Source organism: Perca flavescens, chromosome 13 (genome assembly GCF_004354835.1).
Source record: "Perca flavescens isolate YP-PL-M2 chromosome 13, PFLA_1.0, whole genome shotgun sequence".
NCBI classification, from domain to species: domain Eukaryota; kingdom Metazoa; phylum Chordata; class Actinopteri; order Perciformes; family Percidae; genus Perca; species Perca flavescens.
In genome coordinates this window covers 2,229,974-2,250,780 of record NC_041343.1, presented here as the reverse complement: position 1 = coordinate 2,250,780, position 20,807 = coordinate 2,229,974, and the positions used below count along the sequence as shown (strand labels likewise).

Sequence of the window (20,807 nt, the reverse complement as noted above, 5' to 3'; positions counted from 1 at the left end):
ACACTTTTAATCCAGCTGATTTAGAGACAATCACTTTAGGAAGCTGCTAAAGCCATGCTTGTCAGACCGGCTATAAAACGCTCTGCTGTGCAAATCACTTCAGATGTGCCCTGTGGCTGTATCGCATGAAGGGCATTAAAGAGTTTGCTATACTCTATGAGCACTTCAGTGGCAGCACTGTAATTATGTTATTATTCTACTTAAAGCTTATTGATTGACTTTAAAAAGTCTGCTTTCATGGAATCATCCTAAAAAAATAAATAAAGTTAACCTAACCTTCAGTAAAGAAAGGGAGATTTCTAAAGGCGAGGCAGATATCTTGTATGAGCAACTTTATGTTTTATAGCTCAGCCTCAGCAACTGACATGCAGGGAATTGATCCTTTGCAGCAGTAGAGTAATGAAAGCCACAGCTCTCGTGTTTGTCAATGTCATTTTATGCTGTGGTTGCAGATCTCTGGCCTGAGAAGTTTTCATCTCAAAAAAGATATCAGCTGTTTTAAAAACGAACTACCACCGTGCATTGTTGACTATAATGTATTTCATCCTAAGTAAGGAAGTGACTCATCTTCTACACTGATCCCTCCTTACTAATGCAGAGAGTACGAGTTCAGTCATTGCCAATGTGTTATGGTGTTATGGTGCCAAAGGCGTTTCCTAGAAAAGATCTAATTAAAAGGATCTTTTAAAAAAATGTCAAGGAAACCAATTTGCCTAACCTGCAGACTCACATTAGGGGCTCTTGGATATTTTGATTAAAACAGCTACAAAAGTATTGTTTTTCAGGCTTAAGAAACAATTAGAACTTCAGACAATTAATAAAAGTGCAAACAGATCTGTGCCATATGTAACTTTGTACAAGAACAGTTGAAGTTTTCTTCCATCAGTCTCCCTGGAGACAGATGTGACAGATGTGATACGAGATGTAAGATAATAATAATTAAACCTTAATCTGACTGAGTTTATCAGACATAAACCATGACAACCCAAGTTTGATATTAGTAATCAGGGGTGCAGTACTACGCGCCCCTCTGTGCTTCCGTTGGAGCAGTCGCCCACTCATAGTCTAATAAGCACGGTGTCTGTTCCCCGACTCCGATCGGTTAAATCAAAGGTAAACAAAAGACGCGCTATACTTAACAACCTAATTGGAATTAAAACAACTGCAACGATAGAACAAAATAGGAAAATTAGATGTGGACTATTAAATATTAGATCTCTGTCTTCTAAAGCATTATTGGTAAACAAGTTGATATCAGATAATAACATTGATTTATTTTGTCTTACTGAAACCTGGCTGGGCCATGAAGACTATGTTAGTCTAAATGAAGCTACTCCTCCCAGTCATATTAATACTCAAATTCCTAGAGGCTCAGGCCGAGGAGGGGGAGTTGCAGCCATCTTTGATGCAAGCCTGTTAATTACTCCTAAACCTAAATTAAATTATAACTCCTTTGAAAGTCTTGTTCTTAATCTTCAACATCCAAAATGGAAAACATTACAGCCAATTATATTCGTTGTTATTTACAGGGCTCCAGGTCCGTATTCTGAATTTTTATCTGAATTCTCAGTTTTTATCATGTTTAGTCCTTAAATCAGACCAAGTACTTATTGTAGGTGATTTTAATATCCATGTGGACGTTGACAATGATAGCCTTAGTACTGCTTTCAACTCATTATTGGATTCAATCGGTTTCAGTCAGAGTGTGCACAAGGCGACGCACTTTTAACCACACCCTCGACCTTGTGCTGGCATATGGTATTGAAATTGAGGATTTAATAATATTTCCGCAGAATTCGGTATTATCAGATCATTCTTTAATCACTTTCGAATTCTTACTACCTGACTATATTAAATTAGATAAGAGCTTCTACACCAGATGCCTATCTGACAGTGCTATAGCTAAATTTAAAGAAGATATTCCAATAGCATTCGACTCTATGTCATGCCTTAACATAACAGAGAACCTCTATGTTAACCTCAGTCCCTCTCAAATTGATACATTTGTAGATGGTGCTACAACTTGCCTACGGACGACCTTAGACTCCGTTGCTCCCCTGAAAAAGAAGATGATGAAGCAAAGGAAACTAGCACCTTGGTATAACTCCCAAACTCGCAAATTAAAACAAATCTCGCGAAACCCCGAATGTAAGTGGCGTTGCACAAAAGTGGAAGAATCCCGTTTGGATTGGCAAGAAAGTCTCAAAACCTATAGGAAGGCCCTAAGAAAGGCCAGATCAGACTATTACTCATCACTAATAGAAGAAAACAAGAACAACCCAAGGTTTCTTTTCAGCACTGTAGCCAGGCTGACAGATAGCCACAGCTCTACTGAGCCATCTATTCCTCTAGCTCTGAGTAGTGATGACTTCATGAGCTTCTTTAATGATAAAATTACAACAATTAGAGATAAAATCCGTCACCTTTTGCCCTCAACTTCTAACGGTTCACCTTTAAACGCAGAGTCGCTAGAAATAACGACTAGTCTCGACATATACTTAGACTGCTTTTATCCTATAGACCTTCAACAATTAATGTTAAAGATATCCTCAGCTAAGCCATCTACCTGTCTCTTAGACCCCATCCCAACGAGATTACTCAAAGAAGCGTTACCCGTGGTAAACACTTCATTACTAAATATGATCAATATGTCCTTATTAACAGGTTATGTACCGCAGTCATTTAAAGTAGCTATGTTAAAACCTCTTCTGAAAAAACCCACCCTCGATCCTGAGGTCTTAGCAAACTATAGACCTATATCTAACCTTCCCTTTCTATCCAAGATCCTTGAGAAGGTGGTTGCTAATCAGTTATGTGATTTTCTACATAGCAATAGTTTATTTGATGACTTTCAATCAGGATTTAGAAAGCATCATAGCACAGAGACGGCACTGGTGAAAATTACTAACGACCCAACTGCTGCAGACAAAGGACTTGTCTCCATTCTTGTTTTACTAGATCTTAGTGCTGCAATTGACACTATTGACCATTCAATCCTGTTACAGAGATTGGAACACTTAGTTGGCATTAAAGGAATTGCTCTAAGCTGGTTTAAGTCCTATTTCTCTGATCGATCTCAATTTGTTAATATTAATGATAAATCCTCCAAGTACGCAAAAGTTAGCCATGGGGTTCCTCAAGGCTCAGTGCTTGGACCAATTCTATTCTCCCTATATATGCTTCCTCTAGGCAATATTATTAGGAAACACTCAATTAACTTTCACTGTTATGCGGATGACACCCAATTATACTTGTCAATCAAACCAGACGAAACTAGTCAGCTAGCTAAATTTCAAGCGTGCATTAAAGATATAAAATCCTGGATGACCTATAATTTTCTGATGTTAAACCCTAACAAAACTGAAGTTATTGTACTGGGACCTAAACACCTCAGAACCTCATTATCTAAAGACATAGCTACTCTGGATGGTATTGCCCTGGCCTCCAGCACTACTGTCAGAAATTTAGGAGTTATTTTTGATCAGGATATATCCTTTAATGCCAATCTAGAACAAACCTCAAGAACAGCCTTTTTTCATCTTCGTAACATTGCCAAAATTAGGAATATCCTGTCTCAAAACGACGCTGAAAAACTAGTCCATGCATTTGTTACGTCCAGGCTGGACTATTGTAATTCCTTACTGTCAGGTTGCTCAAATAAGTCCCTTAAGACTCTCCAGCTGATCCAGAATGCCGCAGCGCATGTTCTCACAAGAACTAAGAAAAGAGATCATATTTCTCTTGTATTAGCTTCTCTGCACTGGCTCCCTGTTGAATCCAGGATTGAGTTTAAAATCCTTCTCTTGACCTACAAAGCTCTAAATGGTCTAGCACCATCATATCTAGAAGAGCTCCTAATACCTTATTGTCCCACTAGAGCACTGCGCTCCCAGAATGCAGAGTTACTGGTGGTACCTAAAGTCTCTAAAAGTAGAATGGGAGCCAGAGCCTTCAGTTATCAGGCTCCTCTCCTATGGAACCAGCTCCCGATCTGGGTTCGGGGGGCAGAAACTGTAATCGCTTTCAAGAATGAACTTAAAACTCTTCTATTTGATAAAGCTTATAGTTAGGGAGTGAGGAGTTGCAGTGTTCACCTAACTGGCCCACCTGCTTCTCTTCATAATTGTTAGATTAATAATACATAACAAAGTAGAGGGAGGCAGGCCAGCCAAGCCCGATCCGGTAGGGGGAGAGTTCTAAGCCCAAAAAAGCTACCTCTCCTTATGACCTGTCTCTCTTAGTTACGCTGTTATAGTTACGCTGTTATAGTTCTAGACTGCCGGGGGACTTCCTTCCTTTGACACACTGAGCTGCTCTCTCCTCTCCCTTTCTATTACTATTACTATTACTATTTGTGTGTATCCCGTCCCAGAAATGCTTGTTACTAATCCTAGCTTCTGGGTAGTTTACTCCCCGGAGTCCTTATGTTTTTTCCCACAGCGTATTTCCTTGGAGAACGTTGGCACCAAGATCCTGGTTGCAGCTGTCGCCGTGGTCCTGCTGCACTCCCTGCTAAGCTCAGCGGTGCCCTACAATGTCATGCTGCTTCCTGCTGAACCCTGCAGCTCCCCGCTACATCCAGTCACTGTTACATTATTAATGTGACTACTATTGCCACTGTTCATCACACCCCCAACCGGCCTGTCAGACACCGCCTAACAAGAGCCTGGGTCTGTCCGAGGTTTCTTCCCAAGAGGGAGTTTTTCCTCGCCACTGTCGCACTGCTTGCTCTTGAGGGAATTACTGGAATTGTTGGAATTGTTGGGGCTTTGTAAATTATAGAGTGTGGTCTAGACCTACTCTATCTGTAAAGTGTCTCGAGATAACCTATGTTATGATTTGATACTATAAATAAAATTGAATTGAATTGAATTGAATTCAATGTGTGGGAAACTATATTTACGCACAAGTACAAACCTGTACAATGGTCATTTCACACTGCGCTGATGTCTGAAATGTCTTGGCCAAGGTCTATTAAAAAAATCCCAAACTGTGTTTAACGTGGGCTTTGATTGCCTAGAGAATAAACTAGGTAGCAGAGAGAGAAACAATTCACTGTGATTACATCATTGTTTCATTGCCAGTATTACTTGATTGTACTCGGGGGGGGGAGGGGTACAATGAGTTCTTCCCCCTTTTCCACAATGTCCCAAGGTGTACGATGTTAGCTGTCTACGATGTGGATGTAGGCTGTTCTATCCCAGATGAACGACCTTCATATAGGCTACCAACCTCTAAGCTGAAGATCCAAAGGGAGGAGTTAGCTTATGTCGCTAAACAAAGAACACTACGGAAGACTAAGGACCGAAAGAATTTCTTGTTTCCAACATTACAAAATTTTGTATATACACTTTTTTTTTTTTATCTGAACTGCTACAACAAAGGAGGAGCAGGGCTGGCCCGGCAAGTACGCCGACAGAACAGAGTCAATTAAGCAGCGGCTAACCTTTAGTGGCGGTGCTCTTTGGGGTTTTAACAAGCCTGGTTAGTTTAGCACATTCAAAACAATAGTAATTTACTTAAAAAATACTGTTTATTAATCCCTATGTTCTCAAAACAGCACTCCTGGAGCTGTTCAGGGTCCAGTTCCACTTCCCCAGGGATGAAGCTTGCAGACAACTGAGTTTGACAATGAGACCTATGGTTGAAGGATGGACTTCTTGTTCCTGACAACCTGCTGCCTCCAAAATGAGCCACACCACAGAAGTGGTATGCCTGTATGCGTGTGTCAAAGCAGTGAAGGAGACAAGAAGCTGCTAAAAACTTCTCACTCAGTCTACTTTTAGCAGTCAATGCTCATGGCGTCCAACAACACTTGCCCACAACGTAACAGCTCACCCTAATGTAATAAAAGAAAATGCAATGAAGTCAATAACACCAGTCAATACTGAAATCAAATCCTGAAATGTTTTTTGCAAGTAATGCAATAATGTGTCCAAGTACTGTAACATCGACTGGATATTGTACTGTTTGTAACGTTTTTAATAAAAATTAAGTGTCAGTATTCAGTAATGTTTTAGGTAATGGTTTTAGTTTTCATTAAAGAAAGAGGAATAGGCACAGTAACAATGCTGGAAGTATTTATTTCTTAACATATTATGCTTTAACAACTGCACTTCTCTAACTGCTTATCATAAAGAATTCAGTCCATCTATCAGGACAGCTGACACATCCTGCATGACTCTTAACTAATCTATTGCAAGTATGAAAGATGCTATGTTGAAAGCGGGGGATTAGACATATACTTGTACTACTTGTAATGCCTGTTTAAACCTGCCTAAAATGTGAGAGGTTGAGGGTAGGGTTGTGTTTCCTGGGGAGATGAAGTGAGTTGCCATTTAAATCTTGACATAGTATGTAACTACCAAATACAATGCACAGAATAACTTATCAAGTGATTTAACTTTGAGATTCAGTCCGGCAAACATTAAATTAAGCAATGTATAGTGTTTACTGCAAACACTGTTAACACACAGTTAGATCAAAAAATCTGCTGGGTGACTATTTGAGAGCTCAACCTGAGAGGAAATTTATAAACAGGATGTAAAGTGCATGGGGATTTTCCCTCTGCTCTGCACATGGCAACCAGAGAGAGCTCCTGAGAATCACTGGAGCCTTTCATACCCGTAACTCAAGCTCTTCTCTTGCACACACTGTTTAATGAACAATAAGAATAAGAAACAAAATTCCCTTTCATTGTGATAATCCCAAATAAATGGTTGGGGGGAAAGCAATTTTACGATTTGTTGGACTTAATGACAAATGTTGATAATTTTCCATAATTAGTTGTAATGATCAAAAAGCAAGTGTAGAGTAACCTCACCGTAGAATTAGAGATGTTCCGATACCCGATACCAGTATCGGTATCGGCTCCGATACTGCCTAAAACGCTGGTATCGGTATCGGGAAGTACTGGAGTTTATGCACCGATCCGATACCACGTAATAACGCCCTAAAGAAAATCTACGTTAAAGTAGATTATTTATGTTCTTTTTCCGTTATAACTGACTGTCAAACTGGACAATAACAGAAAGTTCTGTGGCATTCATTGTTTGTGTTTGTTCATGTTTCACAAAGATAGAAATAACATCACATCCATACAGGGATAGTAGTATACAGCTGTTAAAACATAATAAAATATATGACACACTGGTATCGGATCGGTACTCGGTATTGGGCAATACACAAGTTCAGGTATTGGAATCGGTATCGGGAAGCAAAAAATGGTATCGGACCATCTCTACGTAGAATCAAAGTAGGCCATTTTATTGACTAAAGTGGCTATATGTAACTTTCAGTTTGTGTTGATTCTAGCGTCCGCTTTGGACAAAAGCGGTAGTGTTTTTACCACACCTGCTGTCCTAAAGGTCGTTTCTTTACGGTGTTGTATTAGCCCACTGTATTAGTGTATTAGCGTTACCGGCAGAGATGGCAAAAGTACTCCCTTCCCGTACTCAAGTAGAAGTACAGATACTTGTGTTAAAAAATACTCTGGTAAAAGTGGAAGTACTGATTTAACTTCTTTACTCAAGTAAAAGTAACAAAATACAGGCTTGGAAATTTACTAAAGTATAAAAGTAAAAGTAGCCTTGCGAATGACAACCATTTTTGATGCAAAGCAACCTTTGAGTGCAAGCTGAGAAACTTCAGTAGACATGGAAAAAAGGCTCTTTATATGCCATTGCCTACATTTTAAATGGATGTCTGCCAATAGGCCTAAAACATCACATATATGATTATTGTAACAGAGACTAGGACTCCAGGTTAATAAGATTCTGACTAGCAAGATATGAAATCAATTGTGATTCTGTGAGAATTCACAGATCCAGATTTTATTTTTTTTATCTTCCACTTAACATTTAAAGGAATCTACATGTATGTATGTGTGCTCAAATATGGCTTCTGGAAAGAAAGTAAAGGATAAAATATGCCAAATCTCTGGGATCTCTGTTTTCTTCATTTTCAATCATGTGCATCCATGTGCTAACGTTACCGCCATCATGCCGCAATGATTTGCCGGGAATGAATGCCGCAGAATCTGTCGAGTCGTCTCATCCAATTAGATTGAATGGGTATTGATGACGCAAAAAATAATAACGGTAACTCCAGTGAAATTATTTGAAACTAAAGTAACGAGCCAATTTTGTAAAATGTAAGGAGTAAAAGTAAAAAGTCGGCACAAAAATAAATAATAAAGTAAAAATATCTGAATAATCTACTTGAGTACAGTAACAAAGTATTTGTACTTTGTTACTTCCTATCTCTGGTTACCAGGAGATCATACAGTCGCGATTAATATTTTGCTCAGACAGAAAATCATTCATTTACAATAAGAGAATAAGTTGCAGATGCATCGTTGCATTTCCAGTGTTGCATACGGTACCTTAGCCTGGATGTCTCGTGAGCCAAACCAAGTAACATTTTCACTGTTACTGTGTTACGAGCCAAAGCATTAAGAGATTGTTGTAGCAACCAACGTAATAATAACTTAGATTAATATAGCACATTTCATGAAACCCACAGACGCTTTACCTGTGTGAAGCGTCTGTGGGTTTCAGGGGGACAAGGGAAAAGAGAATAGTAGGCTATGGCGAGTGGATTGTGTCATTCAAAGGATAACCAGGAGAAGGATAAGGAGCAGGTTACCCTCCCCGTCGTCGCCAAACCGTGTGGAATTTTGGAATTGATTTAATAGGGATTGCAGACGAGAGACCAGCGGCGACTAGGCGGCGAGTGCATGTACAAACATTTTCCGGTGGCGACGGCGTATGTTTAGAATTCCCATCAAATTTACACCTACTAAAGACGTCTAAACTAAGTACGTCGCCTTACAAACGTGTGAAACACACGCCTTCACTATCTAAAGACGTCTACGTCGTCAGGGTGACTTTTCCCCTAATATTGAACTAGAGTAAAGTATATTGTCATTGTTTAGATTCACATTTTGTTAGTGTTCTTTTGCTTACTTTCTGGTTCTTATGTGTTACTCATAATGTGTGGCTAATAATATCATCATGCTTATAAAAAAAGTATTAAACTGCTGAATGAACACTCGAAATGTCTTCATGGCAACAAGAGACAGATGCCGTTTGAACAACAATCATAAATAAAATAGCAATTTGGCATATTTAACCAAAATCAACAACAATCAGCAACTGTCTTATTCCTCCTTAGGACCGTAACGAAGGTATAATCACAAGATATATGATCAAAATCATAAAAATAACTTGCAGGGAGCTTGCAGCCTTAGTGATAGTTGCGTCCACTTGTTACCCAAAATGAACATCAATTCACTCAAAAAATACAAACAAATGAACTATTAAGGGTATTCAACGTTAAAACAAATATGAAGGTGCTTGATTGACATTAACCCATTACATAATAAATAAGTCAGTGATTTGGCTGGTCTTAGCTAGGCCAACTAGCTAGATAAAGAACAGAGAGCCAGCCCACACAGCGAGACCGTGGTGCCTTTGACTCAAATCGATTTTTTTTTAATTGGGGGTCTCTGCAAAGATACTAAATAAAGAACTTACAGTATATTTCGGATTTTTATCAGAAACTGCTTTATTGGCCATGTAAGTGTAAACACAAGGGAATTTGAGTCTGGCTAGGTGTTGCTTTCAACACAGAAACAGACATAACGTTATGGCTAAAAACAAAGATAAACAAGGTAATGTTAAACATGAATGTTTCACTACTATGTAGGCTACATATATAAGTTGTATATAATAAAGTGTATACATGTATACATACACATACGTACATAAAGTTACATGTAAATAGATCTATTAAGCTTATAAACAGTAAGGCAATTAGTGCCAATGATCCAGTAGATGGCGCCGATGTTCAATCAATGTTAAAGTTACGCATTCTTCCAACAGTGCGCAGGTCACATAAGCTGATGAGATACTACAATTTAATTCATCGTATTATTTTTATACTGTCAGTAGGCTACTTTTAGAGCAACTTGTATAATGGCTAAAGGGCCTGGAACATATATTTAATGAATTGAAATACATTTAAACCTATAGGCTATAGTCTTACTGTATATTGAACTTGAATTCACTCAATACATTTTTTTTTCGGGGGGAGGGGCACGTCTGGCGACGACGCTAGGTGTGGCGGCGTACTCATCAACTATGATGTACACTGGCGACGGTGTAGTCAATCCACACGTTAGAGTCACACGACAGTCTTCTTCGGTAGGTTATCCGTGGCACTATCCACTCGCCATAAGTAGGCCAACACAAACATGGAGTAAAAGGAATAAAGCGTCCGCACTGAGATTGATTCGGGTTTCGCCCGTTCGCCCTTTCACTTTCCCTTTTAGCTTTTAGTTCTTCGTTTGATTTCCTTTTTTTCTGTGATGTTCCTACCCAAGAATCAGCCATAACTTACTCGGATAACTTCTAAAATAAAATTAGAATACAATTAGGCCTATATAAGGAAATCTCCTGCTACATTTTACATTTTACACTAACACAGGCTTTACCGGTGTTACACCGAAATCTGTGACCCACCAGAATGTGTTAGTGTAGCGCCGTCTACCTGCCGTAAAAAGTGACTTTGCGGGAAAAATCGGACCCAGGCAAAGAAGAAGAAGATTTATTTATCATTTCTGTAAATGCATCAGTCGGCTAATTTTCAACTGTAGTCCTGGTTGCATGCATGTCTTTATGGTTGGAAGAAACCGGAGCACCCGGAGGAAACCCACGCAAGCACGGGGAGAACATGCAAACACACAGAAAGGCCTGGGACGACCTGGGTTCGAACCCAGAACCTTCTTGCTGTGAGGCAGAAGTGCTAACCACTGAACCACCGTGCTGCCACATACCACCGTGCTGCCACGTAAAGGCATTAATAAACAATATATAAAAAGTTATTTTCACGGTTAGTCTCGTTTCCTGTTACAGGCCATTTATGATCATCAGATGACAAATTACACAGTTTCAGAAACATTAAAAAGTTACATATAGTCACTTTAAGTAGAGCAATCTTTTTATTCTGGTCTTTTAAGTCTTTATATTCTGGTATCTTTTTATTCTGGTGTAACAAGAACATTCTGGACTACCAATGGAAAATGTAAAAAATAACAAGTAACAGGTATCACTAAAAAATTGACATGTTCCCATTCTTGAACCTATTACTTGTCCTGAAGAATCCATAGTATAAAGTGCTCGCCCAAATTGTGTCTGTGGCCAAATGGAAAAGGATTGATGCCTCCGCTTGTGGGTGCTCCACAGAGGCATATGACGAAGCCAGGCATATACCAGGCAACCAATAACGTTCCAGATGGATTTTGTATTAAACCAAAAACCTGTTTTCTAAACAGGCACACTTTATCAATGGTTTGGTTTTAAAGGAGGAAGACATAATTCGCCAAACACAGAGGTTGTGTGATAATATTAGTCCCGTGCGAATAAGCATCTTGGGTCATATTGGCTGGTTGGCAATAATAAATGAAAGTTTTGACAGAGTAAAATACAGACTTAACTTATCCCTTGCGAATGGCTGCACAAAACATAGAAATGGGGGGGATCATTTCTAAATTACATGAGGTCCCGAAGGCAAATAGGCTTTATCCTTACTGCTGCTCCTGTTAATAATAAGTGATCATAAGGTCACTGTTAAGGAGAAAGTCAAGTCAAGTTCAAAGCAAATTTTATTGTGATAATCCCAAATAAATGGTTGGGGGGAAAAGTGATTTTATATTTTGTTTGACTTAATAATGACAAACTTCCTGTTAGCAACTTGACTATCCCGGTACTACAGTAATGTGACATGTTTTAGTATAATGGATCATAAGATAAAGCACACAGTGCAGTAGCATAGGCTGCTATACACAGATAACCAAAAACCACTGCACCATTTATTTTCTGATGAACATGCCTCTGCTTTCTATTCTCCCTCCAACTCTCCTTTCTTTCACTTCTCCATCTCTAACTCCCACTCCCTCTTGAATCTGAGTCAGTCAGGCTCATGTCTAACACATCACAATCACAGTGGGATGACGGTTACAGGCCACCAATGCTGTGTTTAACACGTTGCAGCTTACAAATTAGACCGTGGAGAGGACACCTCTGCTGTAACCCTGGTGAAATAGGCAAACCTCTCACTTAGGATCACTATCATCACCTCTCTCACATCACACTCTGCTGTCAACCCATAATGAGGTATTGAGATTATATATATATATATATATATATATATATATATATATATATATATATATATATATATATATATATATATATCGTAATGATGACATAGCTGAGATCAAACAACATTGTCCATTGTCATGTCTTGAGTACAACAATATTATAATGATTAAATTACTTTTAATATTAGTAACTTGCAACATAAGATACATATACTGAGCTCTGGAACTAAGAAGTCTTTTTTTAAATCATATACTGCTTATGAAAACTACTTTTTAGCACCACATAGTTTTAGTTCTGAAATTCAATGTGACCAGGGCTTGACATTAACTTTTTTACTCAACAGCCATAATTTTTTTTCAGTAGCCACAATTATGTGGGAAATAACATTTTATTTTATTAAAGTTGACTATGGTGTGCTACGATTTAGTTGAAGAAACAAATTTACAACTCTTTAAATGTAAATTACCTCCCGAATCAAGACTACATAAAAAATATAGGCCTAACAAATATTAAGCTCTGATAAGGTTGTGTAAAGCTCCTTTTGTATAAAAACATGCAACTGTTTAAGACACATACATAAAAAGAGTCCTTTTGCATACGTAATGCAGGCGTGTAGAATATTACAGATTTTGCCGATTGCTTACACATTGAAAGTGAATGCTTAGACAAATCATCAAAACCTTAACTTTTGTAACCATTCCTTATAAGTACAAAGTACAAACACATTTTCTGCTTTGCGCTTTGTTTGCAATTCTACAACACACTTTTAAAAACACGACACACTGTTTCTTACATTAGACACTTTGTTGTAGAATGAAAACTCTAGCAATTATTGGGAAAACACTTCTATTCACAATGCAAAATACTGTTATATTACGGGAAATTTGTCTGCAAGAGGTTCTCCATCACCATGCCACTCTAGGTACCTACTTGATCCTTTACTCCCCATTTCTCAATCCTTTACAAAACTATTTTTTGTTTATCATTTTTTTTATAACAATGTTTTTATAAATTTTTCATTTCAATTACAATTTTCAGTGCAATCCCACCCCCCCACCATTTGCACTGCAATTTCACTGCAAATATATTTATTTATATTTTATTTATTGTATTGATTACTGTACTGTAATTCTATTTTTCTTTGTCTTTTTTGTTGTAAAAACCTGCAATGAAAAGATTTACTAGATTTTTTTTCTGAACCTTTCTATGTTTGTGTTCATTGAAATGTAAGTAGATGTTCTGTACTGGAACTTTCAAAGAAGCCTGTATGAGAAAATAGGTATACAAAGTACTAAAGAGAGCAGTGTTTTGTATAAAGTACATCAGTGTGTTGTTGCTGCTTTGAAAGAGTAATTCAAGTGGTGCATGTGTTTACCATTTTGTTGCAAAAATGCCATTTTGAAAAAGGATTGTTACGTTTAAACTGCAGTTTCATCTTGAAATAGATGTGAGATATTTATCTCCAAGTGTTATTATTTGGCAGAGCCACATTCTGCAACAAGCACGTAGGCAATCGGCAATGAATTGAAGGTGGTTTTGAGCACGAACTTGTGTGTCAGTCAAGAGCAGTAGCTGGGGGCGCGTGCCCCCAGTGACGATAAGTGGAGCGCACAGAGCAAAGTATTTTTTTCAGTCTGTTGTCGTGCTGCGCGCACCTTCTACTTCTTTTACAAACCTCTTATCAAAATGTTTTTCTGTCACAGACGCAACTGTTGCTGAACCCACCATGCAGGGTACACGCTGAACAGACCTCTGGGGGATGTTTACGGAATCTTGTGGTTCAGGAGAAGCAGAGTGCGCACCGCGGCTTGCTGGTGGTGTGTGGGATCATATGAAGGCCGTGGCGGACCGGGCCACCATGCTTCGGCTGTGCGACCCAAAAGACTTCAGACTTGACTCGGACTCAAGCTTCGAGACTCGTCAACAACCTGTTTTCATGCAATTATTGCTTTTTAAATCTAAATTTATTCATGTATTTCTATTTTCTTTTATTGGCGCATATACGATGGGGAAATGTATGATGAGGTGCATGTCCCCTGCCCTTTGCCATAATGTGCAACATAACGCATGTGCTATGCCTTATGTGCGCACGCTCACATATCAAAAAATGCATTGACGCTGGCGAAACCAAGTCCACCTGGAGTTGTGCCTTTTGTCATTAGTTTTGTTTTCAATAACTTGGTAAACAGTGGCAGTAAGCGAACAGCTACATGCAAGGTGTGTGGCACCAAGATAAATGATGCCGGATCAACGTCAAACTTCATCAGGCATCTCAAAATGCACCCAGATAGGTCAGTCACTTGCTAATGTGAAAGAGACATTACATTTAGCATATATCGTCACAGGTAACAAGCTAACCATCGCTGGGAACAGGCAAATTGTATCTGTATAGTTAGTAGTTACTGAGGCTCAGACATCCATGGCGCACAGGAGGCGGGACGCACAGATCCATCTCCCCAGGAACAAACGCTGTGTCGCGGGGCAAATTCATGTGATGCGTTGATCCTGTGGATGATTTGTAGGCTATTAAGTGAACAAGGTGTACCCGGTCCACCAAACACTGGTCTTAATTCTGCACATATTTCTGTTACTGTAGTCCTGTTAACTATTTCATTATTTCATCCATGCGTGGCGCAGCGGATCCGTGCGCACTGTCACCTGCCGTGGAGACGCTGGCCTCACTAATCTCTCCTCGCATTACATCAGTGATTTCGAACTGCTTATTGTGCGTAATTTGGACTGACACTGAGATGCATGTTGTTCTGTAACTGGTGTGACGATGCCACTATTCTCTTGATTTCCACTTCAACATTAGACATTTTCTTGAGTGAAAGAGACGTTACATTTAGCATATGTCCTCACAGGTAACAAACTAACCATCGCAAAGTGTTGTGCTAATGCTGGTAACAGGCAAATTGTATATTATAGTTGTATCCATATGACCTAGGTTAATATTTCAGGACTAAAGGGATGTGTTAAGTAGACCCCATAAAGTTATCCTACAACTGATTTTGATACTGTACTGTATGGATGGTAGCTACAGGACATGCTTTGAATTCATAACATTTAACATTGTCACTAACACTGTATTCAGTGTTAGTGACAGATCAGATGGCCGAGACTTGAGACTTGACTTGGACTCGTGGCAAAAGACTTGACTTGAACTTGCCCCTCAAAGACTGAGACTCAACTTGGACTTCCAAAAAATGTCTTGTGAACATCTCTGGCGCTGCGCAGTACATTACAGCTGTGCTTCTGTGTCAGGCAGTGGCACAGTCCTCCAGCGACCTGTTACAATAACATAGTTATATAGGCCTATATGCCACCCCCCAAAGTGGCAAGTAAGAGTTACTGCGTTACCCGGCACTGCCAAATTTTACCCCGCATTTGGCAGGTAGGCGGGTGTTAATGTCAAGCCCTGAATGTGACCGATATGAATAAATTGTGGATTTAACTGATGCTGTGGGAGGATGATTCAAATAATCAGTAATATGATGCACATCTGAAGTGCAATGCTGAGCTATAAATCCATGTTCCATCAGTTATGTATCAAAATAAAAATGCTGATGAAAACCCTAGTCGTTCTAGAGATGACAGTCAGAAAGTTCTGTCATGTCTTGCCACTGTGACCACGGTTGTCAGTGAGTAACAAAATGAGCGCAGTAATGCCTCAACTCACATCCTGTCTGTTACATTATTCTAAAAGGGCAGTGGCCGCTGAATAGAGAGCTTTCTGCAACATCTACTGCATGCTTAACCCACAGAATACTGCACACAGCCTTGGGAATAGGAGACCTGAAGAGAGTGTACCCTCAAAACAAGAACATTTGTAATGCCTAAATCATCAACACAATTGTAATATATTTCAGATTGTCTGTTTAACTCCCCTTTACCCAGCCATCACAGGATCATCTCTCCACTACACTCTGCTACTACTTTCAGCTGGCTCTTCGGATTGCTGCCCTCACTACCGCTCTACAAAGTCACAACTGTTGGCTTTCTTGGCCCCACAATGATGGAACCAACGCCCCAATGACATCACATCCGCGCAACACTCTAAACCTCTTCCACCACAGGCTGAAAACTCGTGTTTAGACTGTGCCTTGGTACATAAAATAAAATAAAATCTTCAACGTCAGCTACATAAATAAATGTAATCCATAAACCTGTAAGCTTTGAGGTGGTTTTCCCTCTGTACACCAATGTGTCACCCTCCATTGTCATCACAAAAGCCTCTATGAAATAAAAAATAATCAAGATAAAAATATTTTCTTATCAAAAGTTCTCTTACCTGTCCTGTGACTGCTCCTCATACATCCTCTCCTTTCCCTCTTTGAAGAGCCGGATGGCCCGTTTGGATTTCCTCATAAGGCTATCAATGTAGATTTTAAAGTACTCATTCTCACTGAGCTGTGTGAGTCTCTGGTTCTCTTCATATTTGCCTAGTGTAAGCCGCAGGTGCTGGTAGGCATCAGGTAAGATATCCAGGATGTATGGTGGACTGTTTTTCAGCTGGAGTCTAGGATTTTGGCAAAGGCGGACCTGTGGCAAAGAAATCTATTAATGACTACTTGCTCCAACATTTATTTGTGTTTACCACATGACAAAAAGTGAGCTCTGAACTCTGTTTAATCTGCTCAAAGGCAGTCTTAAAGTCTTAAGATGTCACTCAGGTCAATAATGTAAAGAGTATTATACAAATTCCCTAAATTATCTTTATTGATTATTAAAAACACACATCTGAGTATTAACTTTGTTCAGCCAACACACTAACAATGTAACAATGCACCCTTATTTAGAATCAGGTTGAATTTGGTGTAAAGAATCAGTGATATACTGTTCTTGGATACATCATCAATGAGTTATCATAGATTTTGACAAATATGTACCAGCCATGTGTAACATTAGAGGGTATAAAACATATACTTTAATTAACTGAATATGCAATCAGAAAATGATCAAAGAACACATGTGCACCCCTTTAGCATTAGCTCCACCTCTCCATGTGCATCTACAACAAAGTGCCGCCTACCATCTGGCAGACAGGTCTGATAGGTTTATCACTTCAAACTTACAACTTTATCCATGAGTTTCCAGGTTTTCTCCACAGTCCGCCGGTCGGCAGCCGCTTGTTTCACTGGCCCCACTGCATCCTGGATGGCATCAAAAATGCCTAAAATCCGACCCTTACTTCGGTTCGGTCCTCGTCCTCCAGGGTTTCGGCCACTGAGAGCAGTTGCCATTTTCTATAGACTGAACCAAAAAAAGTCATTATTGCAAACAGTAAAATTGGCCTTTTTTTTAGTTACATTATCAGTCACAGTTGTCCTATTGTTTGGTTCCTATCCATAGATAGATACGTTTTAGTTTTTCTGCTCTTCTGGCTGATTTTTATTGTCAATTGTTTCTCTGACAGAATTCCTCAACTGGATCAAATTCTGATAGTTTCGTGGGGTTGTGATGCTGGAAAAACATCCAGTAATTTACAGACGTCTCTTTCCTTGTGTAGGTCTATGGGAAAAAGTATTCTTATGCCCCATTACATCGCGTGACGTAAGTTGCAATTTCACTGTTCGGCCGCCATGTCAAATTGTCTTCAGAGCCCAGCACACTTCACGGGGGCCTAAATCAAATAGATAGTGTACACCCAAAGGCTGATGATATTAACTCTGGGTACATCAGCAAGGATATATGAAATGACTTTACCGTTTGTTACTGACAGTTGCCTACCACTTCCACCTGCCTCTAAAAGGTGTCGGTGGAACACAAGCAGCATGCCACTCTGACGACCACTGTAGTGAGCGGCATAAGCTGCCAGAGGATCGGCTTATGCTGCTGTACCACAGTGCCATCAGCCACTTTTCCATCCTGCCGCTACTGCTTATTGTTTTATCACATATACATAATGTCCATTTGGTTTACAGTTTGTTGTCTATTTTGTTATTATTTCATTGTAGAAAATTATGGTTATTATTTTATCTTGTCTTGTACCTAAGTTGACAACCGAGGCCTACGGCATATGTGGTGATGACTAGTGGGGTGAAGGGGGGTTCAGGAAGGGAGGGGATGTGTTCATGTTATAAATTGTATTTTTCATCTTTAGTTTAAAAACATAATAATAAAACTGTTAATCAGAAAACATTGTGAGATAGGGCATATGCCTTGGCGGAGGTCTGCAGTCTCTAAGTGCTCTAGTTAGCCTTAGTACTGTTCAACAGAAACCTGAAAGGTCTCTTTGTCTTTGACTGATGCCTAACAGGCCTGTTTGTGAAAGAGGTTCAAGGACCACCAAAGGTCTTTGAAGGTTCAGAGGGTCTACAATTCAATGCAGAATAGTTCAGTGTTATTTTACTTACTAGAGGTTATTATCATGAGAGAATGTGCTACTGACTATTCCCATCAGACGAAAGCCTATACACAATCAGAATTTGTTTTAAATGCTTACTGTATAATAGCCTCCTGCGTGGGCTTCATTGTTTTGTGTATACTGTATGTCTGGTTTGGTCTTTGACAGGACAGTTTACCCCCTTCTTTATGCATGCTGTTGTCTTCCCTCAGAAGTATTATTGTCCACTGATGATCATTTTCACACATAATAATATTTCGTGATTTAACTGCAAAATGAATCTGCAACCTGATTACATGTAACACACTGCAGTAGTTTTTAATTGTGTTGTCAGATTAAGGATTAGGCTACTTTACACGGGTTATCACTGGTTGTGCTGTGAACTGTATATGGAGTTGGTGTGCTAGTATTGTTTGTTATGACAACTTGCGTTGATCTGGTGTTACTTAGGGTTTTGCTGTTGTTACGGTACCATCCAATTTTGTTTTCCGTTGGTTGAATTTAAGGCGACTCTGACTGAGCTGCCTGAGCAACTCACACACGCCCGTAAAGCCCAGAACAAGAGATCCCTTTACAGTCATTGTAGCTTTTAGGAATTCACATAAATCGATCATTAGCGGGGGAAAGTACTAACTTACCAAACCACCAGGGAACGTCTGCTGGGATCCCTGCTGAACTCGGTCCACATGCAGCGAACACAAATTAAGGAGTGTCCAAGTGTCCAGAGGGAAAGAGTGGCAGGAAAAGTATCCAGCGTGTTTAATCCCGTTACTTCACTTAAAATCCTCCATATTTTATAGACGTCTTATAGAAGCTGTTCCCCAGCTGCTATCTGAGGAGTTGGATAAACGCCGACCGATGTATGTACAGTAGGCAATGTTTTGTACAGCCACAACAGAGTAAAGTTCTAAAAAATGACATATTTAGTTACGCATTTCAAAATAAAGCCTCCATATGCGAACATAATCATTTACATTAAATTTGCATTTTGCCGATATTTACTCATCTTTTCTTGAATTTTTTTGTTCAAGTGTTTTGAGTCAACCATGTTATTCTAATGACCTTGTCCATGTTAGCCTACTTGTCCTTTTCACCCAACAATGGTAGGCTTCATGTTCATCCTTTAATCTGAAGGAAGGCTGTTTACTTCCTGTAGTGTCTGCCTGTGTTCTGGCTGGCTTGATGCAGCTGTTCCAGCGGTAGGAGGGCCAATGGGAGTATGAAGCAATATTTTCCAGGAACCGAAAAACGCAATGACAGAAGCGCCCAGCATTGGTGCTCTGAAAGGATGTCACTAATGTCAGGTTTGACTCAGAGAGAACAGCGACTTCCGTTTCAAATTGTCAACATAAAATGCTTTTTGATGACCCAGGGGACAAAGTTGACAGCTGACGGCCTAATAACATTGTAGGGTCACTAAACGACTGAATGTTCAGTTTTTTTTTATTTTTTCAAAATAAATTTCTGTTCATTTGTTTTTGTTGTGTTCTATGTTGTGATGACTAGAAGAGCACATTTGGATACATGTGTGTTTCTGCAATTACTGGTAAATTTGTGATTTATGATAAAATATATATTATAGGAGGCTTAAAAAATATAATCAAAGTGCTATGACACATCTTCTTGACATAAAAATAATTACAATATAATGTGATTTAATAAAATTCATGAAGCTGTTGAGATACATAAAAAGAGCTATTTTAATTAAACAATAAGACATTATTTCAAATGAAATAGTTTCATTTGAATATTACTCAACACAAAATCCTTACTTTGTTTAATGATCATTTAAATGACTTTTTTTATCTAAATGTGCCTATCCCACACTTCTGAGTCCTTACAACCATAGTAAAGGTATTTTCAAAACTAGTGTTAGATACAGTATACTGTACGGATAAAGCACAACGAACGGAAGAAAGAAAGGAAAAACTGTATTTCTTGAAGGGTAATTTGTATGATGGTTATTATTTACATATAACATTTACTGCACTTGTATGCACATTTACATTCACAAAATCAAAACAATTACACATTTGCTTCAAGTTATTTACTTAATTACAGAGAAGCAGTCGTTGGAAACAGAAATCTTAGATCTCAGGCTCTTTTTAAAATCTTCATTAAATATTTAAAAAAGAAACCCCGCAAGTAAAAAAAAGAAAGAGAGAATCTAATAAAATAAAATACATTATTATTAAAATATAACTTATGAAATATACATATAAAATAAAATGTGTGATAGACAGGTGTACAGTAGTTGCAAAGTGAATAAACTGAACGTAAACAGGAATGTAGTAGAT

The 20,807-nt window shown here is 38.9% G+C and overlaps 1 protein-coding gene across 1 annotated transcript in view; it reads right to left on the bottom strand.

The window, feature by feature from the left end:
- cblb (Cbl proto-oncogene B, E3 ubiquitin protein ligase) overlaps nt 1–19,393 on the bottom strand; it is a 106,016-nt gene extending 86,623 nt beyond the window's left edge. The window contains exons 1-3 of the mRNA XM_028595039.1: nt 19,149–19,393; nt 17,240–17,417; nt 16,456–16,706 (exon numbers count right to left, since the gene is read on the bottom strand). Of these exons, the coding sequence (XP_028450840.1) occupies nt 16,456–16,706; nt 17,240–17,407 (419 nt within the window). The 5' untranslated portion in view covers nt 17,408–17,417; nt 19,149–19,393. The remainder of the gene's footprint in view (nt 1–16,455; nt 16,707–17,239; nt 17,418–19,148) is intronic.
- Between the last annotated feature and the right edge of the window lie 1,414 nt (nt 19,394–20,807).